This window comes from Tenebrio molitor, chromosome 5 (genome assembly GCF_963966145.1).
Source record: "Tenebrio molitor chromosome 5, icTenMoli1.1, whole genome shotgun sequence".
NCBI classification, from domain to species: Eukaryota; Metazoa; Arthropoda; class Insecta; order Coleoptera; family Tenebrionidae; genus Tenebrio; species Tenebrio molitor.
Window position 1 is genome coordinate 14,566,430 of NC_091050.1, and position 15,371 is coordinate 14,581,800.

Sequence of the window (15,371 nt, forward strand, 5' to 3'; positions counted from 1 at the left end):
AGAATATGCGTACCGCAAGGACACGCCTCGGGCCCATTGATAAAACCTTCCGCATCACTTGTTTCGGAAACCGAACCTAATCTCGTCCGACTGCTATTGACCTTAGTACCACTGACATTTTCATTGTTTATCGACAAATAATTTGAAACGAGTTCGGTACCGTCAAACCAGATCATATCGTCGATGCTCGAAACAGGTACCGCATCCGAAATGTCAACGAATCGCGTCTAAAAATAGACACGTCTGATAAATCATCTCATTTTTCCCAAATGGATGCAGTACCGGAGATAATTGCCACACACGAGCTGAAAACTCTCGATTTGCCAATTTAATTTATGCGGGTCGTAAAAGCGATTTGTAGGTGAATTAGTTGCACAAAATCGGCGAAAAAAATGGTGGTACCGCTGCGCCGAACTGGTTATTTGGCTACTGTTTTCGGAAGTATTGTACGTTGGAAAAATCTGGATCAGTTGGGTAATGGTTTCGTAAAGAGCTGGTTGGTGGACAAGGACGCGGTACTACAGAAAGTGTGAATTCGTTAAGTATCTTGTTTTTTACCTAATCCCTTGATTGGAGTCAAGGACACGAGATTAATGTGCTAGGTTGTGTAATGACCCCTGGAAGTAATTGGCGGTACTAATGTGCCGAGCTTGTTGCAGTTTATTGCTTCCGGTGGTACTCCGTGACAAGTGGATCAAAATCATTATGGTTTATGTAATTGCACTTAAATTGTAGTACCATGTCATATTTGACTCGTCACGAGTTAAAAAATGTGGAAAAAAGTGTGTTCGGCGGTACCATTTAATTTGAATCTTAATTAATGGTGGGCAGAACCTGTTCACGCTTAATTGAGTTAGATAAGTGTGGAATTTTTGTCTGAAGTAATTTTATTGTTAACCAATATCTAGATTTATGTAAAAAATATTTTAAGAGGGTACTTATATAACTTTTGCCAACAAGGTACACCAAATACTTGTCTCCATTATGTATACTATAAAAGACAGTGACATTTCTTACAACAGTCAGAACAATATTTTCTCTCAAACTAAACAAATCAAAATGTTTTCTAAAGTGAGTACCACCAGTTAGTAGGTACTAAACTATTTGACTATTTTCATATTTCCCTTTACAGATTTTTGTTTTTGCCGCTGTGCTTTTGTACGTCCGAGCAGTACCCATTGACCACGGGTACGGTGCCTCTTACACAACATTGACCCAGCACCACATTCCTCAACAGCAGCACATCCAGACCGTTGTCAAAGCTACTCTACCTGTAGCTCTTCACACTCAACTTCACGCTGCTCCAGTTCTGGTACAACCTGCCCATCATGTTGTAGATTATCACGTAAGTACCAACAAATCGTTCCGGGTGTAGTTCCTTACGCATTTTATTAACAGGCTCCTGCCAAGTACGCTTTCAAATATGGAGTACAAGATCAACACACTGGCGACATTAAACAACAGGAAGAGATTCGCGAAGGAGATGTGGTCAAAGGGTCGTACTCTCTTCATGAACCTGATGGTACCATCCTCACTGTGCATTATACTGCCGACAAACATAGTGGCTTCAACGCGGTGGTTCAGAGACAAGGACATGCTAGCCACCCCCAACAAGTCGCTAAGGCTGTTGTTGCTGTACCTGTTCACCACTACTAAGTAGTACCTGAAAAATCTGTTATTCATTTTATTTTTCGATTTTATTAAATTTATTTTTATACTCATCTTGGTCTTTTACTATGGTTATCTATTTTATAGTCTGTGCTTCAATATGACTTTGACAGCCTATTACGGTACTTCGTTATGGCCATTATGGTACTTCGTTATTCTCAAAAGTTTGAACCAACTACATAAATAGAAAAAAATATATTAGGAAGATATGATACAGTACCAACTTATCAGAAAATCTTGAATAGTACCTACTGGTTCCATATTTGGGCTCTACGGTGTTCTGAAGTTTGTATTTATCTGCTTAAAAAATAGTACGTTAAAAAATTATGTCCCCATTGTAGAATAAACCAATAATAAAAATATTTTCTATTTAAAAGATGGTACTACTAACAGTACGAGTATAAAATTAGTAATGGTGACTCATGTTCATCGTTGGAACTTAATAAATGTTAAAATCATAGTAAAAAAGTAGTACTCATAATACATAGACATATTTGAGAGTCAATGGACGTCTAATTTTTTAAAATGAGATATTTTTTTTGTGATTAATTCACAGAAACATCAAACGTGCGTGGTCAGCCAATCAGAGAGCTTCCTTTCATCCAATCAAAAATGTTTATCGCGGTAAAAACGTCCTACTATTCTGTCAGATCTCAAATTGTTTTTAATAATTGTGTTTTTAATAAATAAATAATTACCTAACGTTACCAAAAATAACAGGACCTAAGTTTTATATCTGATAAATTTCTCAATTTTCACTTAAGCTAGTGTGACACGATACTAAATTTCACAGAAAATTCTGTAAAAATGACAAAGACAGACTATGATCCTGATCGTTCATTGGTCCTGATCGAGGGTCTCTCTCATTTTCTAACAAATTTTCTACAAAATTTAGCATCGTGTCAAACTAGCTTTAAACTTTTTGCTTTAGACAATTTTACGAGTAGAATTTGGGCATTTTTATTCAAAGGTTAAACCCTCGAGCTAAAGCTCTCGGGCCTAACCAGAATAAAAATGCCAAAATTCAAGCTGTAAAATTGTCAAAGCAAAAAGTTTTGGTAAAATTGAAAAATTTATCCGATAAAAAATTAGGTCTTGTTATTTTACCGTCGATTAAATCCTGGATAAACAAGTACGACATTTGATAAATAGGTACGACATTTGATAAATCGGTACGATATTCAACAGAATCTAACTCGACTTGCGAGAAGGATATTAATCTTATTATTTCAATGTTATTGTGGGTACTACCGTCAAAACATGACTGAACCAAAATCTCTTCAAAATAGTACTACTTAGGATAATTAAAGAAACATCCGAAGATGTAACTAAGAATGCCATTAATTGGTGCTCTCTTCTAAGAATTAAAACAAGTACATTAAATCAAAAATAGCTTTATTTAATAAAAAAATAAATCTCAACAACAAAAACAACTCATTAGTGATGCAGTGGTACTGCGACTACAGCCTTGGACACATACTGGGGGTGGCTAGCGTGTCCTTGTCTCTGAACCACAGCATTGAACCCGTTGTGCTTATCGGCAGTGTAGTGAACAGTGAGAATAGTACCGTCGGGTTCATGGAGCGAGTACGACCCCTTGACTACATCCCCATCCCTCGTCTCCTCCTGTTCCTTGATATCACCAGTGTGGTGGTCTTGTACTCCATATTTGAAAGCGTACTTAGCAGGAGCCTGAACAGACCAATAAACAACAATTCGACAGGAAACGGATGGTACTTACATGGTAGTCAACAACTTTATGGCCAGATTGTACCAAGACCGGAGCAGCGTGAGTCAATTGAGTGTGAAGAGCCACTGGAAGGGTAGCTTGAACTACACCCTGGATCTGTTGGTGTTGGGTGTGCTGGCTGACCGTAGCGTACGAAGTAGCATGTCCGTACTGGGGTGCCGCCTGGGCGTACAGCACCACCAGGGCAAGGCACAGAATCTGTGAATTAACAAATTTATGACAATTGGCAATTCGAGTACTCTTCAAGCTTACTTTGCTGAACATTTTTTTGGTTTGTTGGTACTAGTGAAGCTTTGAACTGACTATAACTCCACAAACTCGAAACTGGCTTTTATACAGAAGCGAAAAAAAGGGTACCACTCACCGGGCACACAGTCTAAATCTAGTACTGGGTCTAGAATTGGTTGTTATATAAGTTTTTTAATCTGTACAATTGGTACGATACGCATTTCCAAATTTGTTTTGGTGAAAAAATATGATTGGCCCATAAGTGGTACATGTTATCATGTTTTATCAAGTTAAGTAATTAGGCAAATGCAAATTACTTTCTTATACTAATTACAATATTGCAGTCATAGTCTAGTTCGATCGAGACCATGAAAACGTTCTGCATAAGTGTTATGTAAATAATTTCTCAATTATGTTAATCCGTAGGGTAATGGAGCCTAGCTATTTGAAATTCTTGGAAATTGTTTTTCATAAATATAATAAATAAACATTATTTAGTGCTTGTTTATATCGTCGAAATATTCAATTATCTAACCCAGGGCGTAATTAATTAGTTGACAGATCCAGATCACGAATTGTAATTGATTACACGGTAGCATCAAGCCAAAATGATTTATGTAGTGTGCATTAGGCTTCCAGTAGATTTTTAGCGTTCTTATAAATCATAATTATCTCAATTATGCAAATTGATTTCAAGAAAGCTGCAATATTTTAATGTGGAAGGCGTTGACATGTGAAGGAAAAAGTAATTACGAATAATTTGAAAACTCAAATTCTCTGAAAAACTTGTAGTACTTGCAGTACTTTTGAATGTAAGCAGAATCTTCTAGTACTGTTTTTATCTGCCTTCTTACATTATACAGGGTGTTTTTGAAATGCGTGCACTAATTTTAACCACGAGCTGCTGGCTTCATGTAGAACTCGGAAAAAATATTTAAAAAATTCTTCAAAAATCACATTTATTTTTTGAGCTACAATTTTTTTTAATTGCTTTTAGTTTTCTACATTGTCAAATAACCTCGTAGGTAAAATTTCGGCACATTTTAAAAATACACCCTGTATATCATATTTTATAAAACGTACACCAATGCGGTTTCCTTGTTTTAAAGTATATTTCCAATAGGTTACTTCGCACTGGTGTACATTTTATAAAACATAATATACAGGGTGTATTTTTAAAATGTGCCGAAATTTTACCTACGAGGTTGTTTGACAACGTAGAAGACTAAAAGCAATTAAAAAAAATTGTAGCTCAAAAATAAATGTATTTTATTTTTTGACATAGAATTTTTTAAATATTTTTTCCGAGTTCTACATGAAGCCAGTAGCTCGTGGTTAAAATTTGTGCACGCATTTCAAAATCACCCTGTATTCTTTTTTTGATTTATGTTTGGTACTTTATAATTACGTGGATGATCCAGTTTTCCAAAAGATCTAAAGGATTCTTGGGATTGTTTTAGAGATCTTGATCTACGTAGAAGAAAGCACAGAACTTCTGATTATTTTTTAACTTCGTTTATTACTTAGCTAGAAATTCTCTTTAAGTGAAGTTAGTCAAATTACTTCTGATGGAAATTCAAAGTATCATTTTTAGAAAAGATGAAAATATTTATCAAACTTGGTATCTACAACTTTTGTTTTCTGAAAGACCTTTTTCATAATTTTAAATCTAAGCCTAGACAATGATAATAATAATAATAATTCAATAATGAGAAATCTTTGGTGTTTAGAAAAAATTTCGATTTTACCACTTGTAATTTCAGCAACGGGAATAGTACCGCAATCTCTTTTTAAAAATTTAAAAATTCTGGATTTAGATAACACATTGGTAGTTGAAATTCAAAAAGGTATAATCTGTTTCAAAATCAAAAATCCACCAACAGTGCATTCTACGTCGAAAATACATCCGACAACGTCGCCGACTTTTGTTTTTAGTGTGTCTGCAAGTGTCAGAAAAAAGTGGGGTTATGAGAGAAAACTGTTGGACAGTCGTTTTGATCGTAGTTCATCGTGTTTTTTATTCTCATTTTATTATTTCACTCAAAAAGTATGATATGGTAGCTAAAACCTTTTTGTACATAATAATTATTTTGTGTTTCGTAAATAAACTCAACAGTTCAATGTCAAATTTTGGCGGGAGGTTGAGCCAACCCAAAAAAATTAAACTTTTACTAGGGATTTATTTTTTTCTGCCAACATAATTCAACAGGTGGTGGATTTTTTATTTTGAAACAGATTATATATTATTATACTCATGTCACATCGTGAGGAAGTTCCTTAACATTGACACAGAACATAACACACAACAAAGTCAAAAAGCGGAGGCGAGACGCCGGTAATTATGTTGATAAGCACTGCACTATTACTTGATAGTAATATCCGTAATAGTGTATGTACTCCGGCAAAGTTGCCGTGCCGCCGGGTGGAGGTGGGATACGAAAATTCTATTTCGTTACCTCCATATAATTCCTCTTTATTCTTCATTGATTTATTTTTCATTCCATTTATTTAATATCTTTAATTTTTTTATTTCTTTCTTCTTTTAGACTTTCATATTTTCGCATTGCCATTTGTGTTCTTTGTCGTTGTCACTTTTCTTTATTTATTTTTTTGTCATAGAACCCATGGCAGGACAAAATAAAGTGAAATAATTGTTTATTCTTCTTTTTACTTAATTCCACTGCTTTCTTTTAATATTTACTGAATTCGTTTTCACTCTTCCCATTTTCTTTTAATCGATTCATTTGAGAGTCATTCATTTTTTTTGCAAAATAGATTTTGATTCCTCTATTTTCATTGTCCTCTTCAAGACTCTCTTTCACCAATTTTTCAGTTGTTTTAAAATATTTTTCCGTTCTGCATTTTTTTTGTCTCCTTTGCGTTATTTTAAGTAGTTTTTCTTTATTTTTGTCCATCTTTGTTTCATCATTTAATTAATTTATATTTAATTTTCATCCTTTTCCTCATTGATTTAATTAATCAATTAATTAATTATTCTTTTTGTAAATGATTAAAGACCACCTAAATTATTTTCCAAAATAGTTTATTGTCAATAAAAATAGATAAAATATAGAATCGTAAAAAAATAAATTCAACAAAACAAATGAACGAAATATGGCGGATGCGAATGACATTTCCATAACTGTCTAGTAATGATGGGTGGGAACGGCGACCACAGCCTTGGCCACCTGTTGAGGATGGGCAGCGTGTCCCTCTCTGTGAACCACAGCATTGAACCCATTGTGCTTGTCGGCCACATATTGAACCCTCAAGATGGTACCGTCGGGTTCATGAAGAGCGTACTCTCCCTTGACAACATCCCCATCGCGAGTCTCATGCTGCGACTTAATATCACCGGTATGGTGGTCCTCAACGCCGTACTTGAACTCGTACTTAGGATGGGCCTAAAAAACTCTTGTCAAAAATGTTCCAAAAACTCGCAAAAACGTACATAATAGTCGACATGATGGGCAGGGGCAGCGTGGACGATTGGGGCGGCGTGGACGATTGGGGAGGCGTGGATGACTGGAGCTGCATGGATGAGCGGGGCGGCGAGGACCTGTCCGTGGCTCTGGTGCTGGGTCAGGGTGGAGTACGAGGTGGCGTGACCTTGTTGGTGGTACTGAGGGGCGGCACTGACGCACAGCACCAACAAGGATGCGCTCAAGATCTGCAGGAAATAAAAAAGATGTAGTAGACAGTCGCGGGTGGTACCGATCAAAGAGTACTCAAGTGGTACTCGAGGTGACAACGTACTTGGGTGAACATTTTGCGTGTCTTGGTTGAATGATTCGGATCGAACTGATCGCCAAATCTGGATTTGGGCTTTTATACAGGAAAAAATTCACACATTCACTGTCCAAATTGGTACACTTTGTCGGAGACAATTATGTAATTGTAGTGACAAGGCGTATTCGTTCCGACACAAGCCACGCGTGCGTTCCTTAAATTATTTTACATAATCCACGTATGATTGATTAACGAGTGGCGACGGTAAAAAATCGGAATGTTGACCCAATCAGGACAATTCGGTCGTGCCGTATTATTGATTGCTGGGTTTTCACACCTACAGACAGAAATTTCACTTTTTACGATTCGTTAAAACGTTGACGGATTTTTTTAGATTTTCGTAAGTGATAATGGGGGTCAGACTCGGTTCCGAATCCGAGAGTTGCTCGTTGTGAAACCGGCTTCTTAACAGAAATACGCAAATTTTGCATGTTATGTGCACGCAAGAGCAATGCGCTTTCATTGTTCGGAGAAAACGGGGCTCGTTCGACCAGAACCGAACATAAAATTAAGATTTTGATACATTTCTTGATAAGAAAATACCTTTTTTTACTATTCTTATGCAGTGCATCATCATGCCAAGCTATGATTTGCAAACTTTGTTATAAATACAAAAATAATGTGGCACAAAAATCCTGGAACACTTCAAAAAAAATTCAAAAGTAACCAAAGATCTAGTGAGAATTATTAAAAATAGTAAGTAGGATGATAATTTTGATTGATGATAATGATGATGATTTTTGAGAATTTTCTAGATTTTTAATTTCTTAAATTTTTTTCTTTCTGTTTTCAAGATTTTCTGAAACATTTATCTTGTTATTTTTTCCATTTCTATTTCCTTTATTTTTTCACAACTTTTTGGCATCTTTAAATTTATAATAATAAAAAATAGGAGTAATATTTTTTATTTATTCTATTACGTATAATATTTAATGAATTAAAGTACATATGTACGAGTATGTAATGGTAAAAATATTTAAAAAAATAATTTGCATTGTGTCCTATTTTTAGAGTCTAGGTATGTTTTTCCGATTCTTTAAATCTGCTATATTTTCTTTAAACATTATTTTCTCTTTTACTTTCTTAAAGTTCCAGAACCGAAAGATCCCCAAGTAGAGGCGAAGAAAGAAATCAAAGCAAAGAAATAGAAAAGAAAATAGAAACAGTGCTCAGAGAGATAAAAGAGGATATGGCGGGAATAGTAGAGGAGAGCAAAGCACGAAGAAATGAATTAGCGGCAGCGAGAGAGAAGGAGGGAGAGCAAGAAAGAGAGGACATGCTGAAATCGTCAGAAGTAAGGAAAGAAAGTAGCAAGAGAGAAAGAGAAGAGGGTAGAACGTCGAAAGAAGGCAAGAACCCACTCAGAAATAGTTCCAGAACGAGAAGATCACCAAATAGAAGCGAAGAAGAAAATCAAAGCAAGGAAATGGATAAGGAAATGAAAACAACCATGATAAGAGAGATGAGAGAGGAGATCAAAACACTAAGAAAGGAATTAGCGGCAGTGAGAGAGGAGAATGGGGAGCTAAGGAAAGAATTAGCGACAGTGAGAGAGGAGATGAGAGGAAGAGAAGAAAAAGGGCAGTTGGAGAAGGCAGATTGGATGAAAAGGATGAAAATGATAGAGGAAAATATGGAACAAAGAGAAAAGAAGGAGAGGAAGAATAATGTTATAATAACTGGAATAGGGGCAATAAGTGGAAATATAGAGAGGGGGGTGGAAGAATGGTTAGAAAGGGAGATAGGGGTAAAAGTGAATGTAAAGGAAGCATTTAAAATAAATAAAGATAAGATGATGCACGCAAAAATAGAAAGTTGGGAGCAGAAGAAGAACATATTGCTAAGTAAGAGTCAGTTAAAGGAAAAAAAGGTGAGAGGATGTATATAGATGACGATTTGACAAAAGAAGAAAGGGAAACACAAAAGAAGTTAAGAGAGTTTGCCAGAGAGGAGAGAGATAGAGGAAAAAGGGTGAAAATAGGATACAGGAAAATACAGATAAACAGGGACTGGTTTAGATGGGATGAGAGACAGAAGAAACTGAAGAAAATTTGCTAGAAGAAGGAGAGAATAAGAAGACGACCCGGCGAAAAAATGTACAAGGAGCAGTTGAATAAAAAGTTAGAGGGACAAAGACACAGATAAGTAAGAGAGAAGAGAGAGAATAAGAGAATCAAAGTACAACACGGAGAGGAGTAAGTGTGTGTGAGAGAGGAAAATGATAGCGGGTTGCAGAGGTGGGGACGAGGAGAGAGAAAACAGAAATGGGAAGGAAGGAGAAGAGAGAGAGAAGGTGCAGGAGGTGACGCGAGGACAGTGAGAACACATGCGGCGAAATGAGAGAGAGAAAGAGAAGGGAATGGAGAGAAATATGGAGCGAAGACGGCAGGGAGATGGATGAAAGAATAAGGAAGAGGAGAGAAAGAATAGAGAACGAGAGGAGGGAGGGAGAACAATAAATTGTTATTTTTATGTTTGTGTTTATGTTTGTAATCAGGAATCCGAAAGCCCGTAGGGCAAAATAAAGCATTTTGGTATTTTTTTTTACTTTCTTATTATTACATTATATCGGGTGTTCATTTATCCTCAAAGTAGGTGTTGAAGAGTCGATTGTGAACGCACCACGGATTACAGATCACGGATCAGCTGTTTAAATCTAACCTCACTTTCTGCGTTGTCTGTGTTTTTACTCTATAGACTGACGAATGGTGCGTTCACAATCGACTTTTCAACATCTACTTTGAGGATTAATTTAAATTAACAACCGATATTATGTTCATTTTTGTTATATAAATTTTCTAAAGATTTTTTCATTATTCAACAATAAAGTTTCTTCCCTCATAATACTCCTATGTAATATATTTTTTAAATTAACAATACCATTATGTTTATTAACGGTTTACAATCTTCTATTAATAATTTTTTCAGTTTGCTTTATCTTGTTTGTTTTTTTATCATTTCCATGTTATTTTTTTATATTCTTTTCTTTTTGTCAACCATTATTTTAACTGTAACACTTTTCCATTTTCTCTTGATAAGTTTGTGTTAATATTTCTTTTAAAATTTAAAATTTATTTTACTTTGCTTATTTCCTTCATCTTCACATTTAAACGTAATTATTTCTCTATTTTTTTCTGTTTACACATATTTTCTTTTTAAAGCCGAATTCCCTTAACCGCATGTTTTATTTTTTTAAAGTTATTATCGTCATTCTATCAATTCAAGTTTTCTTTCTTTTTATATTCATATTCATTCGTTTTTTAAATACTTTTTTACAGATTGTTCTTCTTCTTTGTTTCACCTTTCATCGCATTTTTTTCTGTATCATCTCCAATTCATCTCATCATTTCCCTCTTTTAACATTTTCCACTTCCAATGTATTTGTACTTTCTATTTTTCTATTTTGTTTTTTTTTTGACATTCTTCAAGTATGTTTTTTATCTTTTATTTCTTCTTTGTTTGATACTAATGTTTCTCCTATCCTCACATTTGCCAAAAAAATTTAATTTTTAACTATGTATTATTTCTTTTGTACTCGGATATTATGTTTTAGTAATTCTGTTGGTTCCTTCTAAGTTCTTTTCTTATCTTAGTCTATTTATAGTTTCAATAAAATCAATTTTAATAGAAAAAATAAATGTTATTTATTTACAACAATAAATAAAAGAATGACAATCGATGATTATGTAACAAAACCAATGAAAACCCATTGACCCCAATGACCCTTTAATAATGGTGAGCAGGGACAGCAACTACAGCCTTAGCAACATGCTGAGGATGGTTGGCATGTCCTTCTCTATGCACGACAGCATTGAACCCATTATGCTTATCAGCCACATACTGTACCCTAAGAACGGTACCGTCGGGTTCGTGCAGAGAGTACTCTCCCTTGACTACATCTCCATCCCTAGTCTCGTGCTGGGACTTGATATCACCAGTGTGGTGGTCTTGTACACCGTACTGGAACTCATATTTAGGGTGGGCCTAAAACAATCACAATTATTACAAACCATTTTCGAAAAATTTCCAAAAACTCACATAATGATCTACGTGGACGGGGGCGGCGTGAACCACTGGAGCGGCATGGACGAGTGGAGCGGCGTGAACAATTGGGGCGGCGTGGACGACTGGAGCGACGTGTAGGGCGGGGGCGGCGATAGCATGTCCCAGAGTACCGGTCGAGTACGACTGGGCATGTCCGCTAGATTGTACAGCTAGCACGGGTACGGCTTTAAGGGTGGCATGCCCTTGACCCTGGTGCTGGGTCAGGGTGGAGTACGAGGTGGCGTGACCTTGTTGGTGGTACTGGGGGGCGGCACTGGCGCAGAGTACCAACAAAGACACACTCAAGATCTGCAAATGAAATCAATTGGTAACACTCGCGGTTCGATCTAATTAAAAAAAAAACTGTAGAGTACTGTACGGTACTGTTGTTGTGAACGTACTTTGGTGAACATTTCCGTTGATTGATTGGCTTCGAACTGCTTGTTCCAGGTCCGGGTCTGCTTATATAGAGAAAAAATCACACATTCACTCCCCAATACAACAATAATAATAATGTTCATAATTGTTACATAATTTTGTCTAGGCTTAAGCGCTTCGGGGAAGGAGTGATTGGTCAAGAACTGTCAAAAAAAATGCAATTGAGTCATTTAGCGACTTAATTAGTGCAGATGGGTGGTACCGCTTGATTAAATGTACCAATTGAGGACAGACCCCCACGGCTCCACCTGACAGCACCTCATAAAATCTTTTAATAAATTAATAAATATCGCACAAAATTCGAAAATCTCTAAACGAGTTCACTTCTTTACGAATTTATGTAATGAATGATTGATTGACAATTAGCGAAAAAAATGAAACACATAAATCAGTCTAATTTAATGCGGGGCTCAGTTATTAATTTAGCGCAATTGGTGCGGTTGGCCCGCAGCTTTAATTTCACTTTTTATCGTTGAGTAATGCAACAAATGGTGAAAAAATCGCATAGAAAAAATTCAAAAGGATTTTCGTTGTTGTCGCCGCGTTAGGAAATTGCAATTCAGAATGAATTGGTAGTGTTTTTGTCCTTAGCCAGGGGCTAGCAATCACGTTTTTAATTTATTTTCGATTAGGTTTTATTGATGGGCGGACGCGTGGTCAGCATCTCAAAGGATTTAAACAGCAGCTTTTTTACAACTTTCAAGTGGACTATTAAGGAATTCGTTTGGTTCTCTGTTCTTTTTCATTTATTTATTTTCATCGTATTTATTCATCGCTAAAATTTCCTTTTTGATAAATTTCTTTTCTTCTAAAATTAGTAACTTTGAAGTTTTGAAGTTATTTTTTCGTATATATGTATGTATGTATATATCGGGTGTTCATTTAAATTTGTCCTCAAAGTAGGCGTTGAAGAGTCGATTGTGAACGCACCACGGATTCAAATCACGGATCAGCTGTTTAAATCTAACCTCACTCTTTGCGTTGTTTGTGTTTTTACTCTGCATACTGACGAATGGTGCGTTCACAATCGACTCTTCAACGCCTAGTTTGAGGACAAATTTAAATAAACACCCAATATATATTTTCTAAGGTATAATATTAGTCTTATTTCTTTCCCATTTTCTTGATGTCATCTATTATTGAATTTTTTATTTCTTATCTTTTTTATTTCCATTTTTTATATTTTTTCCACACTAAATATTAATATTAATCTTTTTTACATATTTTTTAATTATGTACATTCTTATCTGGGGCATTTTAATTATACCTCGCATTTTTCATCCTTCAGTCTCCTACTTTTTAAAATGTTTTAGATTTTTTTCCACTTTTTTGCATTTTGTTTATCTAACAATAAAGACAATATTCATAAAAAAATAAAATTTATTTTATAAAAATAAATAAATGTACAAAACAAATGGCATGGTAAATGGGACGAAATGGGTGAAATCCAAAACATGATCCTTCAGTGGTGTCCTGAGTGTTGAGGGTGAGCGGCATGTCCTTGCCTCTGCACAACAGCATTGAACCCGCTCTTCTTATCGGCAGTGTAGTGGACAGTGAGGATGGTACCGTCGGGTTCGTGGAGAGAGTACGACCCCTTGACCACATCACCATCACGAGTTTCTTCCTGTTGTTTGATATCGCCGGTGTGTTTATCTTCAACTCCGTATTTGAAGGCGTACTTAGGGTGGTGCTAATTGAAAACAAAATAAATAAGGAAAAGTACTTGAAGTTGAGGTGGTACTTACGTAAGGTTCTTCGTGGTGGCTTTGAGTTTGGACAAGTACTGGAACGGCATGTCCGATGGAACCTCCCAGAGATGAACCTCCGAGTCCTAGAGATCCACCACTAGAGCCTTGACTGTAGGAGATGTAAGAAGAACCACCGTGCCCACCGCTCGAGCCTCCAAGACCCGCCGATCCGCCATAACCGCCCCCAAGGCTGGATCCGGCGTAGGCACCGAGACCTAGAGATGATGCGTAGCCCCCGAGACCTTGAGACGAGCCTCCTCCAAGTGAGTGTCCTCCAGTTTGGCTGAGCAAGACGTAAGAATTGGCGGGTCCTTGCTGATAGTGTCCTTGCGCCTGGACGTAAACAGCCAAAAGGGCTACACTCAAAATCTGCAAAACAAATCATTATTTCTGCACACTATTTTTAACTGTAAAGTACCTTGGAGAACATGTCTGGTTGGAAGTACCGGAGTGAAGTGACTCACTGGAGCACATGCCGGTCTTTTATACTAGAAATGCACCATTCACTGTCAATTTTAGATAACTGGAGTTACGCAACACAGGTGCAAATTTTTTAAATCCCCGAAAGGGAGCACGCGTGTTACATTTTTATGTAAGACACATCGACACCGTTTATTTTGCGACGGAAAAAATAATAATTAGAAATTTTGTCGACATGTAATACCAGAGGCAGTTGTTCATTAGCATAAAAAATGCGATATTTCTCGATTTAATTTATTTGTGCCAGTGACAATCACATATTTTACAAATTTTTAATTTATCGACACAATAGACTACAAGAAAATATTTTTCATTTCTTTTTTGTCACGTTTGCCGCTTTATTATTTGTGTAGGTTGTTCTTAATTATGAATTTCAATGCGCAACCATAAAAAATGTGAAATTTATTATTTTGCAAACAATAATTATTATTCGTTGAAGAAATTTAATTTAAAAACATAATAAAAAGTAAAAGGTGGATTTGAGAATTTCTTTTTGAACAATTTATCAGCTTATTTAGTGGTGATGCAATCAGCCAAATAAGTACCAAAGGAAATTTATTTTTCACTTCTTACAAGTGTTACAAATAATTATTGCAATTCCTCTAAAAGTATCAGAAAATGTTCGTGGCAAGGAAAGAGACTGCCCTAAGTAGGTACTATCAATTCTGACTATTAAAATAAATTAAATATCGACACCAAAAGAATGTAAAGAAAAATATTAATACATTTGTTTGGCTAAAATTAAAATGATGAAGTTAAATATTGAACTTGTTTCCAAAAAAATAGATAAGTCAGTACCACCTATCAAGAAAGTTGTACCCCTACATCAGATTTCGATAAATAATGACCTAAATAATTTAAATATGTGATTCCTTAAATATTTGTTTACAGAAGAAGGAATGAATGTTATGTGTTGTTGACCTCCATTCTATACTGATTTGAATCCAATAAAAAAACGTGTGGGATAAGTTTCATGATTTAACAAGAAATAAAAAATGAAATAGTAGATTTTTTTTCTTCAAATTTTGAAATAATACCGTGAGATCGAAAAAAAAATAGAGTTTCCGTGACCAAAAATTTCAGTTGGCAATTCGTTAAAATTTCAATTAACAGATGTCAGTCTTAAAAGATAGGTTAATGATTTTGAGAACGTTGAAATCTTGATTTTCATAAGGGTGTGCATTAAGTGTGACCTGTCGATTGTAAAAGAATCATGAGAAGCT

The 15,371-nt window shown here is 35.7% G+C and overlaps 3 protein-coding genes across 3 annotated transcripts; all 3 read right to left on the reverse strand.

The window, feature by feature from the left end:
* Positions 1–3,046: 3,046 nt before the first annotated feature.
* LOC138131155 (adult-specific cuticular protein ACP-20-like) lies at positions 3,047–3,805 on the reverse strand. Its single transcript, XM_069047986.1, has 3 exons — positions 3,671–3,805; positions 3,410–3,616; positions 3,047–3,360 (listed from the first exon to the last, which is right to left on the reverse strand). Exons 1-3 carry the CDS (start codon positions 3,680–3,682, stop codon positions 3,106–3,108), a joined length of 474 nt encoding a protein of 157 aa, XP_068904087.1. The 5' UTR covers positions 3,683–3,805; the 3' UTR covers positions 3,047–3,105.
* Positions 3,806–6,672: 2,867 nt separating this feature from the next.
* Positions 6,673–11,960, reverse strand: LOC138130324 (pupal cuticle protein Edg-84A-like). The gene is made up of 5 exons (XM_069046759.1): positions 11,881–11,960; positions 11,474–11,788; positions 11,168–11,419; positions 7,098–7,316; positions 6,673–7,050 (listed from the first exon to the last, which is right to left on the reverse strand). The coding sequence occupies exons 1-5, from the start codon at positions 11,890–11,892 to the stop codon at positions 6,793–6,795; spliced, it is 1,056 nt and encodes a 351-aa protein (XP_068902860.1). The 5' UTR covers positions 11,893–11,960; the 3' UTR covers positions 6,673–6,792.
* Positions 11,961–13,279: 1,319 nt separating this feature from the next.
* Positions 13,280–14,168, reverse strand: LOC138131147 (adult-specific cuticular protein ACP-20-like). The gene is made up of 3 exons (XM_069047979.1): positions 14,087–14,168; positions 13,666–14,037; positions 13,280–13,610 (listed from the first exon to the last, which is right to left on the reverse strand). The coding sequence occupies exons 1-3, from the start codon at positions 14,096–14,098 to the stop codon at positions 13,380–13,382; spliced, it is 615 nt and encodes a 204-aa protein (XP_068904080.1). The 5' UTR covers positions 14,099–14,168; the 3' UTR covers positions 13,280–13,379.
* Between the last annotated feature and the right edge of the window lie 1,203 nt (positions 14,169–15,371).

What these genes read in the sequence shown, in the direction of transcription:
- LOC138130324 (XM_069046759.1), bottom strand. An exon ending in CCGTCCACGTAGATCATTAT is followed by an intron (nt 11,420 to 11,473) that starts GTGAGTTTTTGG and finishes TGATTGTTTTAG; the next exon opens with GCCCACCCTAAATATGAGTT. An exon ending in TTGCTGTCCCTGCTCACCAT is followed by an intron (nt 7,317 to 11,167) that starts TATTAAAGGGTC and finishes TATTTCCTGCAG; the next exon opens with ATCTTGAGCGCATCCTTGTT.
- LOC138131155 (XM_069047986.1), bottom strand. An exon ending in ATAAAGTTGTTGACTACCAT is followed by an intron (nt 3,361 to 3,409) that starts GTAAGTACCATC and finishes TGGTCTGTTCAG; the next exon opens with GCTCCTGCTAAGTACGCTTT.
- LOC138131147 (XM_069047979.1), bottom strand. An exon ending in GCCACCACGAAGAACCTTAC is followed by an intron (nt 13,611 to 13,665) that starts GTAAGTACCACC and finishes GTTTTCAATTAG; the next exon opens with CACCACCCTAAGTACGCCTT.